General features: G+C 39.0%; 1 protein-coding gene across 4 annotated transcripts in view; it reads right to left on the bottom strand.

The window, feature by feature from the left end:
• Positions 1-17,553, bottom strand: part of LOC112867878 (C-type lectin domain family 2 member A) — a 435,003-nt gene that overhangs the window by 410,401 nt on the left and 7,049 nt on the right. The window contains exons 2-5 of one of the 4 annotated variants that reach the window (XM_086714118.1): positions 13,448-13,522; positions 9,122-9,291; positions 7,109-7,212; positions 4,767-5,058 (exon numbers count right to left, since the gene is read on the bottom strand). In XM_086714118.1, coding sequence (XP_086570244.1) covers positions 4,950-5,058; positions 7,109-7,212; positions 9,122-9,291; positions 13,448-13,522 — 458 coding nt within the window. In that variant the 3' untranslated portion in view covers positions 4,767-4,949. Of the gene's footprint in view, positions 1-4,766; positions 5,059-7,108; positions 7,213-9,121; positions 9,292-13,447; positions 13,523-17,553 lie in introns of those variants that run through there. The other 3 variants (XM_086714121.1, XM_086714120.1, XM_086714119.1) reach the window with 3 other exon arrangements.

Here is a 17,553-nt window from a genome sequence, read left to right as displayed (position 1 = left end):
TATTTAAAACACATTTGTAGGGGCATCAGTCTTGATTTGGGTGGCTCAGTCTTGATTTCATCTCAGGTCATCGATCCTGAGTTCGAGCCCCATCCTGCATGGGGCTCCACCTTGACATCAGGGAACCTGCTTAAGATTCTCTCTCTCTCTCCCTCTCCCTCTATCCCTCTCCCCTGCTTGTGCTCTCTTTCTCTCGCTCAAAAAAAAACAAAAACAAAAACAAAAACAAAAAACACCAAAACAAAAAAAACAAAAGTAAAAACAAATACAAAGTGAAAAATAAAACACATTTGTATTTCAAAATAAATGCAACAGTTTGTGTCCACCAGGTAAGTGAGGTAGTTAGTTACTTAACTCCTCCAAGATGCCTATAGTAAATTATAAGCCATGGAGAATTTATACCCTAATAACTGTGAATCAAAATTAAAAAAAGGAGATGGCTTAGGCTAATTTGCTAAGCAATTTACAAAATTAATTTGTAACCAAGAACCAACACTAAAAATAAAACCTGTATTATGAATCAAGGAAAACTGGAACTTAGACTGAGCCAGAATTTAATACATCCAATTTTAATACACAATGGCATCCCAAAATTCATTATTTCCCACTTTTCTTGGTGACAACATACTTGAAAACATGCTGATATTTGCCAAATCATTGGTATTCCCATGGTACTGGGGTCAACATTGACTAGTAGACTCACACTTAAATCCCCCTTTAAATGTTTATTTATTTATTTTTGCGAGAAAGAGAGGGAGAGCAGGGAGGGGGAGAGAGAGACAGGGAGACAGAGGATAGATACTAAGCTGACTATGCAGTGTCAGCACAGAGCCTGATGCGGGGCTTAAATCCAGGAACCGTGAGATCATGACCTGAGCTGAAACCAAGAGTCGGACTCTTAACCAGCTGAGCCACCCAGGCGCCCCTCCTTTTAATTTATCAGAAAGTTCCAACTGTATCTAACTGAAGAAGTATTCCTCAGTTAAAGATGTGGGAGGAGAACTTGTTTGTATGCTTGTAATGTGTTTGTAATGTAGATACTCTCTCCCAGCCTCTCTAATCTAACAGTTTATCTTTTGCCTACATTCACATTCTTTCTTGCACTCATAGATTATGAGTCATTTATAGTTACCTAGTTACTCATAGTAGTTCCTAGTTACGTAGGCAAGAATTTAAACTCAAGCTAATGTAACATAGGTGGTTCTGATATAGTTTTTCAAATGCCCTGCAGAATTTGAATTTTATGACCTCACTCAGGAATATGTCCTAAGCCCATCCCGTTTCCTTGCCTTACTTGGGAAACTGATTCTTTTTTTTAATAACTTATTGTTTGGTCACTTTTTAAAATTTTTTTTATTTTATTTATTTATTTTTTTAAAATTTACATCCAAATTAGTTAGCATGTAGTGCAACAATCATTTCAGGAATAGATTCCTTAGTGCCCCTTACCCATTTAGCCTATCACCCCCTCCCACAACCCCTCCCGTAACCCTGTTTATGCTCCATATTTATGAGTCTCTTCTGTTTTGTCCCCCTCCCTGTTTTTATATTATTTTTGCTTCCCTTCCCTTATGTTCATCTGTTCTGTGTCTTAAAGTCCTCATATGAGTGAAGTCATATGATATTTGTCTTTCTCTGACTGACTAATTTCACTTAGCATAATACCCTCCAGTTCCATCCACGTAGTTGCAAATGGCAAGATGCCATTCTTTTTGACGGCTGAGTAATCCTCCATTGTACATATATCCCACATTCTCTTTATCCATTCATCCATCGATGGACATTTGGGCTCTTTCCACACTTTGGCTATTGTTGATAGTGCTGCTATAAACATGGGGGTGCATGTGTCCCTTTGAAACAGCACACCTGTATCCCTTGGATTGTTTGGTCACTTTTGATGTCATTTTTCTAGTTTATATTCTATTGTCTAAACTTTGTAATTTTTAAATTGAAATATAATTGCCATGCAATATCATATTAGTTTCAGGTGTATATCATAGTGACTTAATATTTTTGAACATTACAAAGTGATCCCCATGAGTCTAGTTATTATCTGTCACCATGCAGAGTTCTTGCAATATTATTGACTCTATTTCCTATGTTGTACACTACATCCCCATAACTTATTTATTTTATAACTGAAAGTTTGTACCTCTTAATCTCCTTCGCCTATCTCACCTGGGCCCCCCCCCATATCTCCACCATCTAGCAGCCAACAGTTTGTTTCCTGTATCTATAAGTCTGTTTCTGTTTTGCAGACACAACAAAAAAGATGTTTTTTGTTCCATATATAAGTGAACTCGTTGTGGTATATGTCTTTCTCTGTCATGTTATTTCACTGAGCATAATACCCTCCTGGTCTACTCATGTCACAAACGGCAGGATTTCATTCTTTTATGTGGTGAGTAATATTCCATATATATATATATGGAGTAATAGTCCATATATATGTATATATATTCCATATATATATATATATATATATCTCACACCTTTATTCATTCATCTATCAATGGACACTTAAGTTCCTTCCATATCTTGGCTACAGTAAATACTGCAATGGATATAGGGGTATGTATATCTCTTTGAATTGTGGGTTTTTTTTTTCCAGAAAATACCCCAAAGTGGAATTGATGAGTCATACAGTAGTTGTATTTTTAATATGGGGGGGGGGATCTCCATGTTGTCTTCCATAGTGGCTGCACCAATTTACCTTCCCACCAACAGTGTACAAGGATTCTCTTTTCTCTACATCCTTGTCAACATAATTCTTACGTTGTTAGTTTTTCTTTTTGATCATAGCCAATCTGACAGGTGTGAGATGCTATCTCATTGTGGTTTTGATTTGCATTTTCCTGATGATGAGTGATATTGAGCACCTTTTCATGTGCCAGCTGGCCATCTGAGTGTCTTTGGAAAATGTCTATTCGGTCCATTTTTAATCATTTTTATATTACGTTGTAGAAGTTCTTTATGTTTTTTGGATATTAACCCTACAAGATGTATGATTTCCAAAGGTCTCTCATTCAGTAATTTGTCTTTGCATTTCATTGATGGTTTTCTTCACTCTGCAAAAGCTATTTAGTTTGAGTAATGTCATTTGTTTATTTTGGCTTCTTCTTGCCTCTGCTTGAGGAGACTGGTCCAAAAAAAAAAAAAAAAAAACAAATTCCAATGTCAAAGAAAATGCCTATGTTTTCTTCTAAGAGTTCTATGGTTTGAGGTATTATAGGTAAGTCTTTTTTTTTTAAATTTTTTTTAATGTTTATTTATTTTTGAGACAGAGAGAGACAGAGCATGAACGAGGGAGGGGCAGAGAGAGAGGGAGACACAGAATCCGAGACAGGCTCCAAGCTCTGAGCTGTCAGCACAGAGCCCGATGCAGGGCTCGAACTCACGGACCGTGAGATCATGACCTGAGCCGAAGTCGGATGCTTAACCGACTGAGCCACCCAGGCGCCCCTGTAAGTCTTTAATTCATTTTGAATTTATTTTTGTATATAGTGTAAGCTATTTGTCCAGTTTCATTCTTTGGCATGTAGCTGTCCAGCCGTTCCAACATCATCTGTTGAAAGACTTGTCTTTTCCCCATTGTACATTCTTATCTCCTTGGTCCTAGATTAATTGGCCATAGAAGCATGGCTTTTGTTTTGGGGCTGTCTATTCGATTCCACTCATCCATGTGTTTTTGTGCCAGAACTTCTCTCTTCGGATTACTGCAGGTTTGCAGTGTAGTTCGAAGTCAGGGAGTATGCCTCCTCCAGCTTTGTTCTTCTTTCTCAAGATTGCTTTGGCTATTTGGGGTCTCTTATGATTCCATACAAATAAGATTCTTTGTTCTGGTTCTATAAAAATGCCATTGTATTCTGATGGAGATTGCATTCAATCTATAGATTACTTTGAGAAAGCTTTATAATTTAATGCATAATTCTGATCATTTATCAGTGATTCATATTGATAGAACTAGGCTCCTTCTTGGTGGGTCTTTCCTTATTTTCAGGATATTATTGAAGTAAGTGTCTTTTCATGGGTGTTTCTCTTGTAACATTTCTTTAAACCAGAGTTACCATTGTCAATATTTTGTAATATTTACACAGATAGAGCACATGTATTTGTCTATCTTTTAAGCTGTGTAAATGCTGGCTGGCCTACTGATATCAATCTTTTTAAAGTTGCTTATAACCATCATTTTAGGTACAGGTTATCGCTTTGTTTGTGATTATTATATTTGGTTCTTTTTAGTGGAAGCTTCCTGGCTTGTCACGGGAAGCTATGCGTCTTGAATCGATGAGGTTCATTTATTCAACAGGTTTTAGTGTCTTTGTTTAATATTTTCAAGATTCTGAAATTTTTTTTTAATGTTTATTTATATTTGAGAGAGACAGAGAGAGACAGAGCATGAGCAGCGGAGGGGCAGAGAGAGAGGGAGACACAATCTGAAGCAGGCTCCAGAATCTGATCTGTCAACAGTGCCCAACACAGAACTCAAACTCATGAACACTGAGATCCTGACCTGAACCAAAGTCAGATGCTTAACAGACTGAGCCACCCAGGTGCCCCACAAAATTCTGTATTCAATAGCATAACAAGTGAGAAGTAAGTGTTGCCTATCTAGGCCTTTCCTTTATCTCTGAAGTGTGATAGTCATTTGTGGGTTTGGGTTTTGGCTTCGTCCAGCAAAACAGAAGATGGCAGAAAGGATTACTCAAGACTCCATGCAAATCAAAAGAGGTGACAGGAAGACTAAGGGAAGTCTCCCGGAGCTGCTCTCAAGCTCCCATATTTATTAAGCATGCATACAGGGAAACAATGTGCAATACATCAGTGGGCTACGTGCCAGAACGAACATATCAAAAATGTGTTCTGCTTTGCAATGCATTCCCTATAATCTCCTAATCTATGGAATAGCCATTAGATGTACCACAGTCATTTTTCAGTTATTTGCTCTATTAAAACTTAGGTTTGCTGCAAATCCACTTGATATCAATAAATCCCCTGGAACTACGGACTCCGTCAGCATTCAGAAATGCAAAGGATCCATTCCCACTAATTTCAAACCTGAAAAGGAATAATTACAATTAGTTTGGGAACCACTGACAGCTGTAATCAAAAATCAAATTAAGATTCCAGTGATCCGGGACATTTTAGACAAAACATTCAGCTCCGTACTCACCCATCACTATATGCTATACAAAAATATCTGCTACATTAAAGGAATAGAAGACTGAAGGTAGATACTTAATTATTATGATTATTGGTATAAACTGTAACCTTATTTAAGATAATAAGTAGAAAGGCAGATATACATATAGATATAGATAGACATGGATAAGCCGTAGATGTAGATATAAGTCTATATCTACCTACATTTATCTATCTGTATCTATATCATTTATATATCTATATCTATATCATCTATATCTATATCCATATCTATATCTGTATCTATATCATTTATATATCTATATCTATATCATCTATATCTATATCCATATCTATATCTATCTATATTTATCTATCTATATCTATTTCTACCCATCTATCAGGAGAGACTGTGTTTGCTAAATCCAAAGATCTCTAGGGGCGCCTGGGTGGCGCAGTCGGTTAAGCGTCAGACTTCAGCCAGGTCACGATCTCGCGGTCCGTGAGTTCGAGCCCCGCGTCGGGCTCTGGGCTGATGGCTCAGAGCCTGGAGCCTGTTTCCGATTCTGTGTCTCCCTCTCTCTCTGCCCCTCGCCCGTTCATGCTCTGTCTCTCTCTTTCCCAAAAATAAATAAACGTTGAAAAAAAAATTAAAAAAACAAACAAACAAACAAAAAAACCCAAAGATCTCTAGAAGCTTTTTTTAAAGCATTTTCTTGGCATGTTTTTAGCTGATGTTCCTTTTTGAAGGTAAGGAATAAGTTTTATATTCATTTGATGCGTTTGACACATACTGAGATAGAACCCAAAGAGACTAATTGCAATCGTTTCTATTAATTTGCTCTGCTGATGATCGATTTTTCCATTTTCTGTAGTAAGTGTAATTTGTCACGTCTCACATATCTTAGTATTTGTTTAATTCATTCCATTGTTTATCTAGAACTTAATGAAATGCTAAGGCAGGAGTACATGGCTACAAGAGAAGAGTCACACAGCCCTTGTTTCCAGGGGCAATAGTACATAAGTGAGAAAGCAACATTCACTCGATAATGGTTACCCAACTAAATAATATTGTTTATGATGGGCATATGGAAAGTTAAAGACAACTATGTGATCACTAATTCTTTAAAACAAAGAGATCTTGTATAAATACAGTTAGTTCTCAAAAGGTGCAAGTGATACCTGTGGTTTGGTTTAGAATTTGCAAACGAGCTGGGGCGCCTGGGTGGCTCAGTCGGTTGACCATCCGGCTTCAGCGCAGGTCATGATCTCATGGTTCGTGAGTTCAAGCCCCGCATCGGGCTCTGTGCTGACAGCTCAGAGCCTGGAGCCTGTTTCAGATTCTGTGTCTCCCTCTCTCTGACCCTCCCCCGTTCATGCTCTGTCTCTCTCTGTCTCAAAAATAAATAAACGTTAAAAAAAATAGAATTTGCAAATGAGTTGAATTTGCATTATCAAGAGAAGTGTTTATTAGCAAGACTCTGTCAATACAAGTAAAATAAAATAAAATAAAATAACAAAAAAATTCACTGTGTCATTTATTTATTTATTTACTTTTTAATGTTCATTTATTTTTCAGATAGAGAGAGATAGAAAATGAGCAGGGGAGGAGCAGAGAGAGAAGGAGACACAGATTCCTTAGCAGGCTCCCAGCTCTGACCTGTCAGCACAGAGCCCAACGGGAGGCTCAAACCACAAACCGTGAGATCATGACCCGAGCCAAAGTTGGACGTTTAGCTGATGAGCCACCAGGCCCCCCTCACTGTGTGTCATTTAACAAGGCGGAAGAGATACAGGTGGCTCTAAGGTATGTTTCAATGTGAAAGGGCACATGTTACAGGGTGGACACTAACGAAGGCAGTTGCATGTAACAGATAGAAAGATTTCTTTGTAATAATACAACTTAAAATGATCTAAATTTGTATACAACACCCATAAAACCTTTCCTACTAAATTGGAAACTCACCAAGGATTGAATATGGTGCCATTGGTCCACTTCCAAGACTCTCCTTGTTTTCTGTTCAATCCGATCCAGTGCATAGAAGTTCCTGCGTGCTTCCTCAAAAAATCCTTTCACAAAAAGTCAGGGCATTATCTGCTGCTGAATATTTTCGAGCATATTGCTGAACATGCTTCTCACCCCCACTATCCCATCTTTCATGATTGGCCTCCTAATCTACATGCCCTCCTGCTTCTATAGCAACAGGTAGGGATATTGAGGTTAGTTTTATCAGCAAGATTTTCACTTTGCTCTTGTACTTCCTAAATGTTGGTAAGCAATAGAGTGACTTCCACCAAGTCATTGAAATCCTCTGAGCTACACTCTCTTGGGTCATCTTTAGGGGTGATTTCTATTTCTCATTATTGAGGAGGAAAACATATTTTAATTCCTTTCTTTCAAGTTTGAACGCATAGACCACCAGTACGCTTTAGTTCCAGAGTGAATGACAAAGACCATAAACTGATATGATGTTATGTCTGTTTGGATAACAAAATTGGGAGGTGAGCACTTTCTGTAGGAACCGGCACAGAATGTTCTGTAAGGGTGACAGAGAACTAATGCTTCTATTTTGTTTTGTCCACAGGTCCTTTCTCAAAAACCAGAGGAGGGATTTCAGGGGGAAAGAGTTTAATGGAGAGTATAAGTACTGTTAAAATGGGAAAACTCAGTCATAAACTACAGTTGATCCTTGAACAACGGCACCATGCACTTGAGAATCCAAATGTAACTCTTTTTTCAATTTTACGTATTTATGTATTTATTTGTTTAATTTTAGAGATAGAGCATGAGCAGGGAAGGGCCAGAGGGAGAGAGAGAAAGAGAGAGAATCTTAAGCAGGCTCTATGTTCAGCACAGAGCCCAATGCATGGCTTGATCTCATGACCCTGGGATCATGACCTGAGCTGAAATCAAGAGACTGTTGCTCAACCGACTGAGCCACCCAAGCACCCCCAAGTATAACTCTTGATTCCCCCCAAACTTAACTGCTAATGGCCTACCTTTGACAGAAAGTCTTGCTGTTAATGGAAACAACTGACACATTTCGTATGTTATATATATTATGTAATTTTTTTAATAACAAACTAAAGAAAGGAACTGTTTTCTAAAAAATCATAAGGAAGAGAAAATACACTTTCAGTGCCCTACTGTAATGACTGAAAATAATTTGCATGTAAGTGGACCTGTATAGTTCAAACCTGTGTTGTTCAAGGGTCAACTATCCTTTGAGTAGATACCAGAATGAGAATATTATTGCTATTGTATGCTTTCTCACATATTCAGAAATCAGATAAACTTCTGGATGAATATGATTTATTGCAACAAAATATATTGAGTGATGGATTTAGTTTCTCTTCTCTTGGCTCCTTGGTATTGGACCACAAACCCATTAGTCAACTTTCTTTATAAACAAACCCTTTCCCTCACTCGGTGCTCGTGCAGCCCAAGTTTCCCTTCCTTTGCCCTCTTTCACTTCTATTCATTGTTTCATTTTCTTCAAACTGTGCTATTTCCTTCAGATCCTTATCCTCAATTCCAAGAGCCATATCTTTTTTATTTTTTTTAATTTTTCCAGGCTATTCTCGGCAGAATCAAAATGTAAAAGTATTAAAACAATCTATTTAATAATCTAAAAACATTAAATAAAGACATTTAGCTATATAAACAATATGCATTGTGATTAAGGACCTAGCATGACTAGCTAATTTGTGTGGGTTCAAATCCCAGTTGACCAAGTTATGGCTCTGTGACAAAGGCTATGTTACACAACAGCTCTGTGCCTCACTTTCTTCATCTTTAAAATAGGGGTACTTAACGTATTTACTTCATAGACCAGGATTGAAGATCGCATGAGTTTTTATAGTTATGGTGCTTAGAACACTGGTATATATCATCATAGAGTATTCACTTTTATCATTTTAATTCTCTCTTAGTAACACTTAAGCACTGAAACGATTGAGAAATTTCTCCTTTTCTTACCATATCCTCTCGTGTATCAATATGAGCAAGTTCTGATCCCTGTGAACTGCAGAATCTTTTGCTGGCTGTCCAATTTTTGGTATCACTGGAAAAATAGAAACACTTTTTTCTTAATCCAATCCATTCGTCCTCACATGCCATAGTTTGGGAACGCTTTGAAAGTTTTGTTGCTACAAGAAAGAAAGAAAGAAAGAAAGAAAGAAAGAAAGAAAGAATCAAAAAATAAGTTAAAGAGAGTTTCTATTCATTCTGATGAATCAGTTTCACTTTTACCCCCACAGTTTGCAGTCTCTAAAATTAAATTCACTCATGGAATGATGGATGAATTCAGTCCTTGCTGTCTGTAAAGAAAACCATTCAAGGGTTGAGCAGTCCATAGTTCATCTGATTTCCCTGGCTTCTACTCTGAAGAATGGAACTACCAGCCTCTCATAGTCTATATGGACGTCCTCCCAAAATAATGCACAAAATTTAGCACTCGACAGAGACCTAGAGACACGAATACCATTTCGGTCTCACGGACCAGGGTAATAAAGGAAGGCTTGTCTTTCCTTACAGAAATGAATGGTCCTAGACATAAAAGGACATCCAAGACAGGGAAGTAAAACTCACCATAAATGACAACAACTCACTGACATATGAGTTAGTAAAAATTTTTTCTCCTTCACCAATATTCAGTGCCAAAGAAGCTGGAATAATGGTGAATTTATTTCTGTACAGAATGTTTTGAGAATTTTATGTTTCAAGGTTTCAGGTAAGTGATCAGTAATCAGAAAAGGATAAAGTCCCTGCCCTCCAAATGTTTGAATAAGTTAATGTAACTGGCAAAGAACCAAGTAAATGTTTAAATGTCAGGCCAAATCCAAAGCCTTCTCCCTTCTCTTTGCCATGAATTTTTTTTTTGTTTTGTTTTGGTAATACGTAGAGGCAGATTCAGGCTACCACAGATAGGTAATGAAATATATTGTGTTTTCATTTTTTTAAATAATCAATTAATGAATGAATGTAAAGACTTCTTATAAAAACACTTCTCTATAAATATATTAACTGCCAGATAATTAAATACCAGTAACATTGCACTCCCAGGACTCTAATAGTGACAGAAAGCTATACAAAAAAAGAATGTCAGCACTCTTGTGAATGACAAAGAAAACAAGAATAAAGAGTGCTAAGTGTTACTGTTTTTTTTATGTTTTTATTTTAGAGAGAGAGAAAGTGTGAGCAGGGGAGAGGGACAGAGGGAGACAGAGAGAAACTTAAGCAGGCCCCACAATCAGCAGAGTCCAATGCAGGGCTTGATCCCATGACCCTGGGATCATGACCTCAGACAAAATCAAGAGTTGAATGCCCAACAAACTGAGCCAACCAGATGCCCCAAGGGTACTAAGTGTTACTTTAACCTAAGTCCTAAATTAAGTGCTGTATTAAGCAAAGCATGCAATGGAAAAGCAAGTTCTGAGACTATTTTAAAGTCACTGCTCAGGAATTTAAAAGTCTACCTTTGACTTATTTTCACAAAATGAACCAACAGTGTCCAGAAGAAAATTGTGAAAATCTTCATTTTCACAAAGCTACTCCAACAGAGAAAATGTTGCAACAAATCACTTGTGCCATTATGACATTTTTTTTTTTAATTTTTTTTTTTCAACGTTTATTTATTTTTGGGACAGAGAAAGAGAGAGCATGAACGGGGGAGGGTCAGAGAGAGAGGGAGACAGAGAATCGGAAACAGGCTCCAGGCTCTGAGCCATCAGCCCAGAGTCCGACGCGGGGCTCGAACTCACGGACCGCGAGATCGTGACCTGGCTGAAGTCGGACGCTTAACCGACTGCGCCACCCAGGCGCCCCTATGACATTTTTTTTTTTTTTACATCATAAATGTTTCCTAGAACAACTGTTAGTAATATAACTTAATCTTGATCCAAAAGAAATCAGAGCAAAAAAATATTGAAGTTATAAAGACAATATTGCCTGGTGGTTAAAATATCAGGAATTAGAACCAGACAGACAAGAGTCTCCATTCTGGCTCTGGAATTTGTCATTTGTGAGAGGCAGCTTATTCACTCTGGCTTCTATTTCTGTGCCTGTAAATGGATTTCATAATTACACTTATGTCATGGCCTTGTGAGAATTAAATAAAAATAATAAGTGTAGTGTATGTAATATTGGTTCTTTTTTAAACAAAAAATTTTGAGAGAGAGAAAGAATGAGTGGGGAAGGGGCAGAGAGAGAGGAAGAGAGAGGATCCCAAGCAGGGACCACAATGTCAGTGCAGAACCCAACGCAGAGCTCAAACTCATGAAACCGTGAGATCATGACCTGAGCAGAAACCAAAAAGTCAGACGTTCATCTGACTGAGCCACCCGGGTGTCACTAATATTGGTTCTTTAACTTGCACAAAGTACTCTCAGTTAAAAAACATGACTATTATGAGGACTTTAAGAGACAAAACAGGTGAACATAAGGGAAGGGAAATGAAAGTAATATAAAAACAGGAAGGGGGACAAAACAGAAGAGACTCATAAATATGGAGAACAAACTGAGGGCTGCTGGAGGGGTTGTGGGAGGGGGGATGGGCTAAGTAGGTAAGGGGCACTGAGGAATCTACTCCTGAAATCACGGTTGCACTATATGCTAACTAATTTGGATGTAAATTTAAAAAAATAAAAAACAAACAAACAAACATTGGAAAAAAAACATGACTATTGGTGTTGTTATCTGGTGGTCATTTGAAAATTTATAATTATCTTACTCAAAGACTAAGAACTAGGGGTGCCTGGGGTGGCTCAGTCGGTTGGGCGTCCAACTTCGGCTCAGGTCATGATCTGGCGGTCTGTGAGTTCGAGCCCTGCTCGGGCTCTGGGCTGATGGCTCGGAGCCTGGAGCCTGTTTCCGATTCTGTGTCTCCCTCTCTCTCTGCCCCTCCCCCGTTCATGCTCTGTCTCTCTCTGTCTCAAAAATAAATAAAACGTTAAAAAAAAAAAGACTAAGAACTATAATTCAAGACGATGACTGTATTTTGAGATTAAGATGACTGTATTGTGATATTTAGAATATTTAGTTTTTTTTTGTTTTTTCTTAAGTGATCTCTACACCCAACATGGAGCTCAAATTCATAACCCTGAGATTAAGAGTCCCATGCTCTATTGACTGAGCCAGCCAGGTGACCCTATTTTTTTTTTTTAATTCACTTTTTTACCTAAGGTATAGTCATATATTAGTTGCAGGTGTACAACATAGTGATCTGACAGTTTTATACATTAGAAAATGCTCAGTGTGAAAAATGCAGTTATCATTGGTCACCTTCCAAGTTATTATGATATTCTTCACTATATTCCCTATGCTGTACTTTTAATCTCCATGATTATTTATTTAATAACTAAGAAGTCTGTACCTCATAATACCCTTCACCTATTTTGCTCATTCCTCGAACTCCCTCCATCTGGCAAGCAACCACTAGGCTGTTCTCTGTATTTTTTGAGTTTGTGTCTGTTTTTGTTTGCTTATTTTATTTTTCAGATTCTGCATATAAGTGAAATAATACGGTATTTGTCTTTCTCTGGCCTCCTTCACTTCTCATAATATGCTCTAAGTCCATCCTTGTCGTCATCATGGGGAGATTTCATTCTTTTTATGGCTGAATAATATCCCATTATGTATATACGCCACGTCTTCTTTATTTATTCACTTACAAATGATATATCCAATAAGGATTTAATATCCAAAATATAGGAATAACTCATAACACCAAAAAAAGCCAAATAATCCAATTTAAAAATAAACAGGGGACCTAAATAGACATTTTTTCCAGGGAAGATGTGCAGATGGCTAACTGACATGTGACAAAATGCTCAACATCATTAATCATCAGGGAAATGTAAATCAAAACCACAATGGAATATCACCTCTCCTAATCAGAATGGATAGCACGAAGAAAAGATTCAACAGTATTTTTTTTAAGTTTCTTTATTTTGAGAGGAGGGGAGGGGGAGAAAGAGAGAGATGGAAAGAGAGAATCCCAAACAGGCTCCAGGCTGTCAAAGCCGAGCCTGGTGTGGGGCTCAGTCTCATGACCATGAGATCATGACCTGAGCCCAAACCAAGAGTCGGACTCTTAGCTAACTGAGCCACCCAGGTGCCCCAAGAGCATTTTTGAGAAAGGCAAGGAATGTGGTAAAACCTGCCAAACTGGTAGGAATCTGAGGACTTGTCTCTACAAGACCTTTTTATTACTCCAGGACTGAGAAATCCAAGATTAAGTCTGAGATATGTTTGGCCCTACTGTGCATGGAGAAGCATAGACAATTTATGAGCTAAGCTACTCACCTAGTATGGCAATGGTCAGTATGAGCGAGAGATACATACAAAGGTGTAGCATCCAGCCTTTTTTCAATTTGTGAACTGCAAAACAAATAAATGTCTACTGTAAAATGTCCAGAGAAACCTAGCCTGAATATTTATTTTCGTTTATCCCTCTTTATAATAATCAATTTAAAAACTCTCATTAAAAGCATCTACATCTTAAAGTAATAAAGGATACAATGACCTTATGAAGTGCAAAGAAGAGAAGTACCAATGACCGCTGTAGCTGTTCAGATGGGGCATCAGCAGTGGAGAGATCACTTAGACTTGGTGGAAGGAGGGAGGAAATGCAAGGTTATTTCAAAAGGTAGAAATAGTGTGAATGGTGGATGGTAATCAAGAAAGTCCAAGGTTCAACAAAAGGGCCATGATCAGACAAGTGGCTATAAAAGACAACATAAATCAACAAAATCAAAGATAGGGGAGAAAGGACAGTCATCGGATCATAGGACAGTAGAAAAATTAAGATAAACGTTTTTATTTATTCTGTAAGCAGTAGGGAGAAATTTAATGCATTTAAGCAAGGAAATGTCAAGATAAAAGCAGTAATTTGTGGTGAGCAGAATGAATCAGAGAGGCGATTTGGCATTCATGGAAATGTTAAGAGATTAAAACAAACAGTAATACTTTTAGTAGTGATCTTCTCTGACACTTACTTAGCAAATGTAGAAACAATCTGGAAAGAATGTTTTTCACTCACATGCATTTAAATATCAGGAAAAAGGATTTGGAGAGTCAGGAAGATCCTGGCAGAAGTGGGCGAGCCACAGGCTCCTCTCATTTCACAAGCACAACTAGAAAACTGTCAAATTAGGGGCGCCTGGGTGGCTCAGTCGGTTAAGTGGCCGACTTTGGCTCAGGTCATGATCTCACGGTCCGTGAGTTCGAGCCCCGCGTCGGGCTCTGTGCTGACAGCTCAGAGCCTGGAGCCTGTTTCAGATTCTGTGTCTTCCTCTCTCTGACCCTCCCCCGTTCATGCTCTGTCTCTCTCTGTCTCAAAAATAAATAAACGTTAAAAAAAAAGTTTAAAAAAGAAAACTGTCAAATTGTCCTAAATACCTTAGAAGTTGACCTGAAGACTGACAAAACAAACTCCACAAGTAAAGCGAGAGAAGAGGCCACATTGAAGAAGGTGGGAAGACATGTTTTAAGGGAGAAATAGATGGAGGGTGCTATGGAGGGGAGGGGGTACTGGTCACAGGAAAGGGATGGAGAGAGAGGGGAGCACATAGGAGAATGCACAAGGAGAACATCTCTCCAAAGACATTGGCTTGGAAAATGAGAGGGGCTGAATTTCATCAGTTCTTGCAACCAGTGGGGCTTAAAGCCTGGGTTTTTAAAGGTCGGGAGGCTTGGCGGGAATAGAGCCTTGAGGGCACTGCGCTGCTCCTGGAGACAAGGCAGGCAGACAATCTGGAGGAAGACAATGTTGAAACTGTGATTGCAAGAATGCCGGGGCACACAAAGGGGAGATTATTTACACTTCTCAGAACTAACTCATTACTGAGAGTCAACATTCATAGGAACAAAGATGCTGGTGTGTGCCCCTCCCCACGCCCCCAGCCCCTCAGCATAAAGACAGAGCCATCTGCAAGAAACAATGCAATGCCAACGTTGTCCGCCTGACTTATTTACATCAAGTCCCACACCCCTGAACTCTGGCAGGACTGCCCTTCCTAGTCATGCTTGCATCAGTCCCAGGGCACTGGTCCCCTCAGCACAAATGCCTGCCCAGACCACACCTCCTGACCAGAGAGTTCTGCAGGGCCTCCGTTCTGGTGCAGGTGGTGACAGGTCTCATTTCACAGCAGACTAGAGCACACATAGTTAAAACTCACCACATTCAGGCCAGGGACCAAACACTGCCCACAGTAGGCAAGGAGAGCCCCTGCAAAACACAATAGCAGAGCACATGCGGCACAAACCAGGGATCTTCCCTGAAGCATCAGGCCCTGGACATTACATGACTCCTTCTTCATAAAGCCACTACTTTGAGGAGCAGGAGACATGACTGGCTTTTCGAACACAAAGAAGAAAGCAGAGACTTAGACAAAATGCCAAATGAAAGAACAAGGTAAGGCCACTGCCAGACCTCTAAGTGAAACAGATATAAGTAACATGCTTGATACAGAATTTAAAGCAACAACTATAACAATATTCAACTGGATTTGAGAAGAAAAAAAAAAAAAAGGAAGACATCAGTGGGACCCTTGCTGCAGAAATCAAAGAGTCAAAAAAGTATCAGAGATGAAGAGTGCAATACGCAAGATTGGACACAGGCTTGATTCAATGAACAGCAGGCTGCAAGAAGCAGAGGACTGAATTAGTGACCTAGAAGACAAAATAATGGAAAATAATGAAGTTGAACAATAGCGAGAAAGAGAATTATGGAAAATGAAAATAGGCTTAGGGAACTCAGTGACTCCATCAAAAGTAATATCATTTGTATTATAGGAGTCCCAGAGAAGAGAGAACATAAAACCTATTTAAGAGATAACAGCTGGGGCTCCTGGGTGGCGCAGTCGGTTAAGCGTCCGACTTCAGCCAGGTCACGATCTCGCGGTCCGTGGGTTCGAGCCCCGCATCGGGCTCTGGGCTGATGGCTCAGAGCCTGGAGCCTGTTTCCGATTCTGTGTCTCCCTCTCTCTCTGCTCCTTCCCCGTTCATGCTCTGTCTCTCTCTGTCCCAAAAATAAATAAACGTTGAAAAAAAAAAAATTAAAAAAAAAAAAAAGAGATAACAGCTAAAAACTTCCTTAATCTGGGGAAGGAAACAGACATCCAGATCTAGGAGGCACAGAGAAATCCCATCAAAACTAACAAAAGGAGGCCAACAACAAAGCCCATTGTAATTAAACTTGCAAACTACAGGGTAAAGAAAAAATCTTAAAAGCACCAAGACAAAAGAAGTCCTTAACTTACAAGGGAAGAACCTTAAGGCTAGATTCAGATCTCTCCAGGAGAAACTTGGAAGCCAGAAAGGAAGGACATGATACGTTCCACATGCTGACTAGGAAAAATCTGCCGCCAAGAATACTCTATCCAGCAAGGCTATCATTTGGAATAGGAGAGATAAGGATTTCCCAGATACACAAAAACTAAAGGAGTTCATGACCACAAACCAGCCCTGCAAGAAATACTAAAGCGGACTCTTTAAATGCAAAGGAGAGGGGCGCCTGGGTGGCCCAGTCGGTTAAGCGTCCGACTTCAGCCAGGTCACGATCTCGCGGTCCGTGAGTTCGAGCCCCACGTCAGGCTCTGGGCTGATGGCTCAGAGCCTGGAGCCTGTTTCCGATTCTGTGTCTCCCTCTCTCTCTGCCCCTCCCCCGTTCATGCTCTGTCTCTCTCTGTCCCAAAAATAAATAAACGTTGAAAAAAAAAAATTTAAATGCAAAGGAGAGACCAACAGTGACAAAGACAAGAAAGGATCAGAAAAAATCTCTAGAAACAATTACAAAACAAGTAATAAAATGGCAATAAATACATATCTCTATCAACAATTATTTTGAATGTAAGTAGACTAAATGCTTCCAAAATATATAAAGAACTTATATAACTCAACCTCCCCTCCAAAAAAACCCATAATAATCCATTTTAAAAATGGACAGAAGACATGAATAGACAATTTCCCAAAGAAGACGTCCAGATGGCAAACGGACACATGAAAAGATGCTCAACATCACTGATCCCCAGGGGAATGCAAATCAAAACTGCAATGAGATATCACCTCACTCTGTCAGAACGTGCTAAAATGAATAACACAGGAAACCGCAGGTGTTGGTGAGGATGCAGAAGAGGGGGCCCCTCTTACAGGGTTGGCGGGAATGCAAGCTGGCACAGCCACTCTGGAAAACAGTGGCATAAAAAGAATGAAAGCTATTTATTTATTTATTTTATTTTTATTAAAAAAATTTTTTTTTACATTTATTTATTTATTTTTTTAATTTTTTTTGTTAACGTTTATTTATTATTTTTGGGACAGAGAGAGACAGAGCATGAACGGGGGAGGGGCAGAGAGAGAGGGAGACACAGAATCGGAAACAGGCTCCAGGCTCCGAGCCATCAGCCCAG

The sequence above is a fragment of the Puma concolor genome, chromosome B4, assembly GCF_028749965.1.
Source record: "Puma concolor isolate L17-30 chromosome B4, mPumCon1.1.hap2, whole genome shotgun sequence".
NCBI classification, from domain to species: domain Eukaryota; kingdom Metazoa; phylum Chordata; class Mammalia; order Carnivora; family Felidae; genus Puma; species Puma concolor.
The sequence above is the reverse complement of the archived record's forward strand: the minus strand, read 5'-3'. Positions and strand labels throughout refer to the sequence as shown.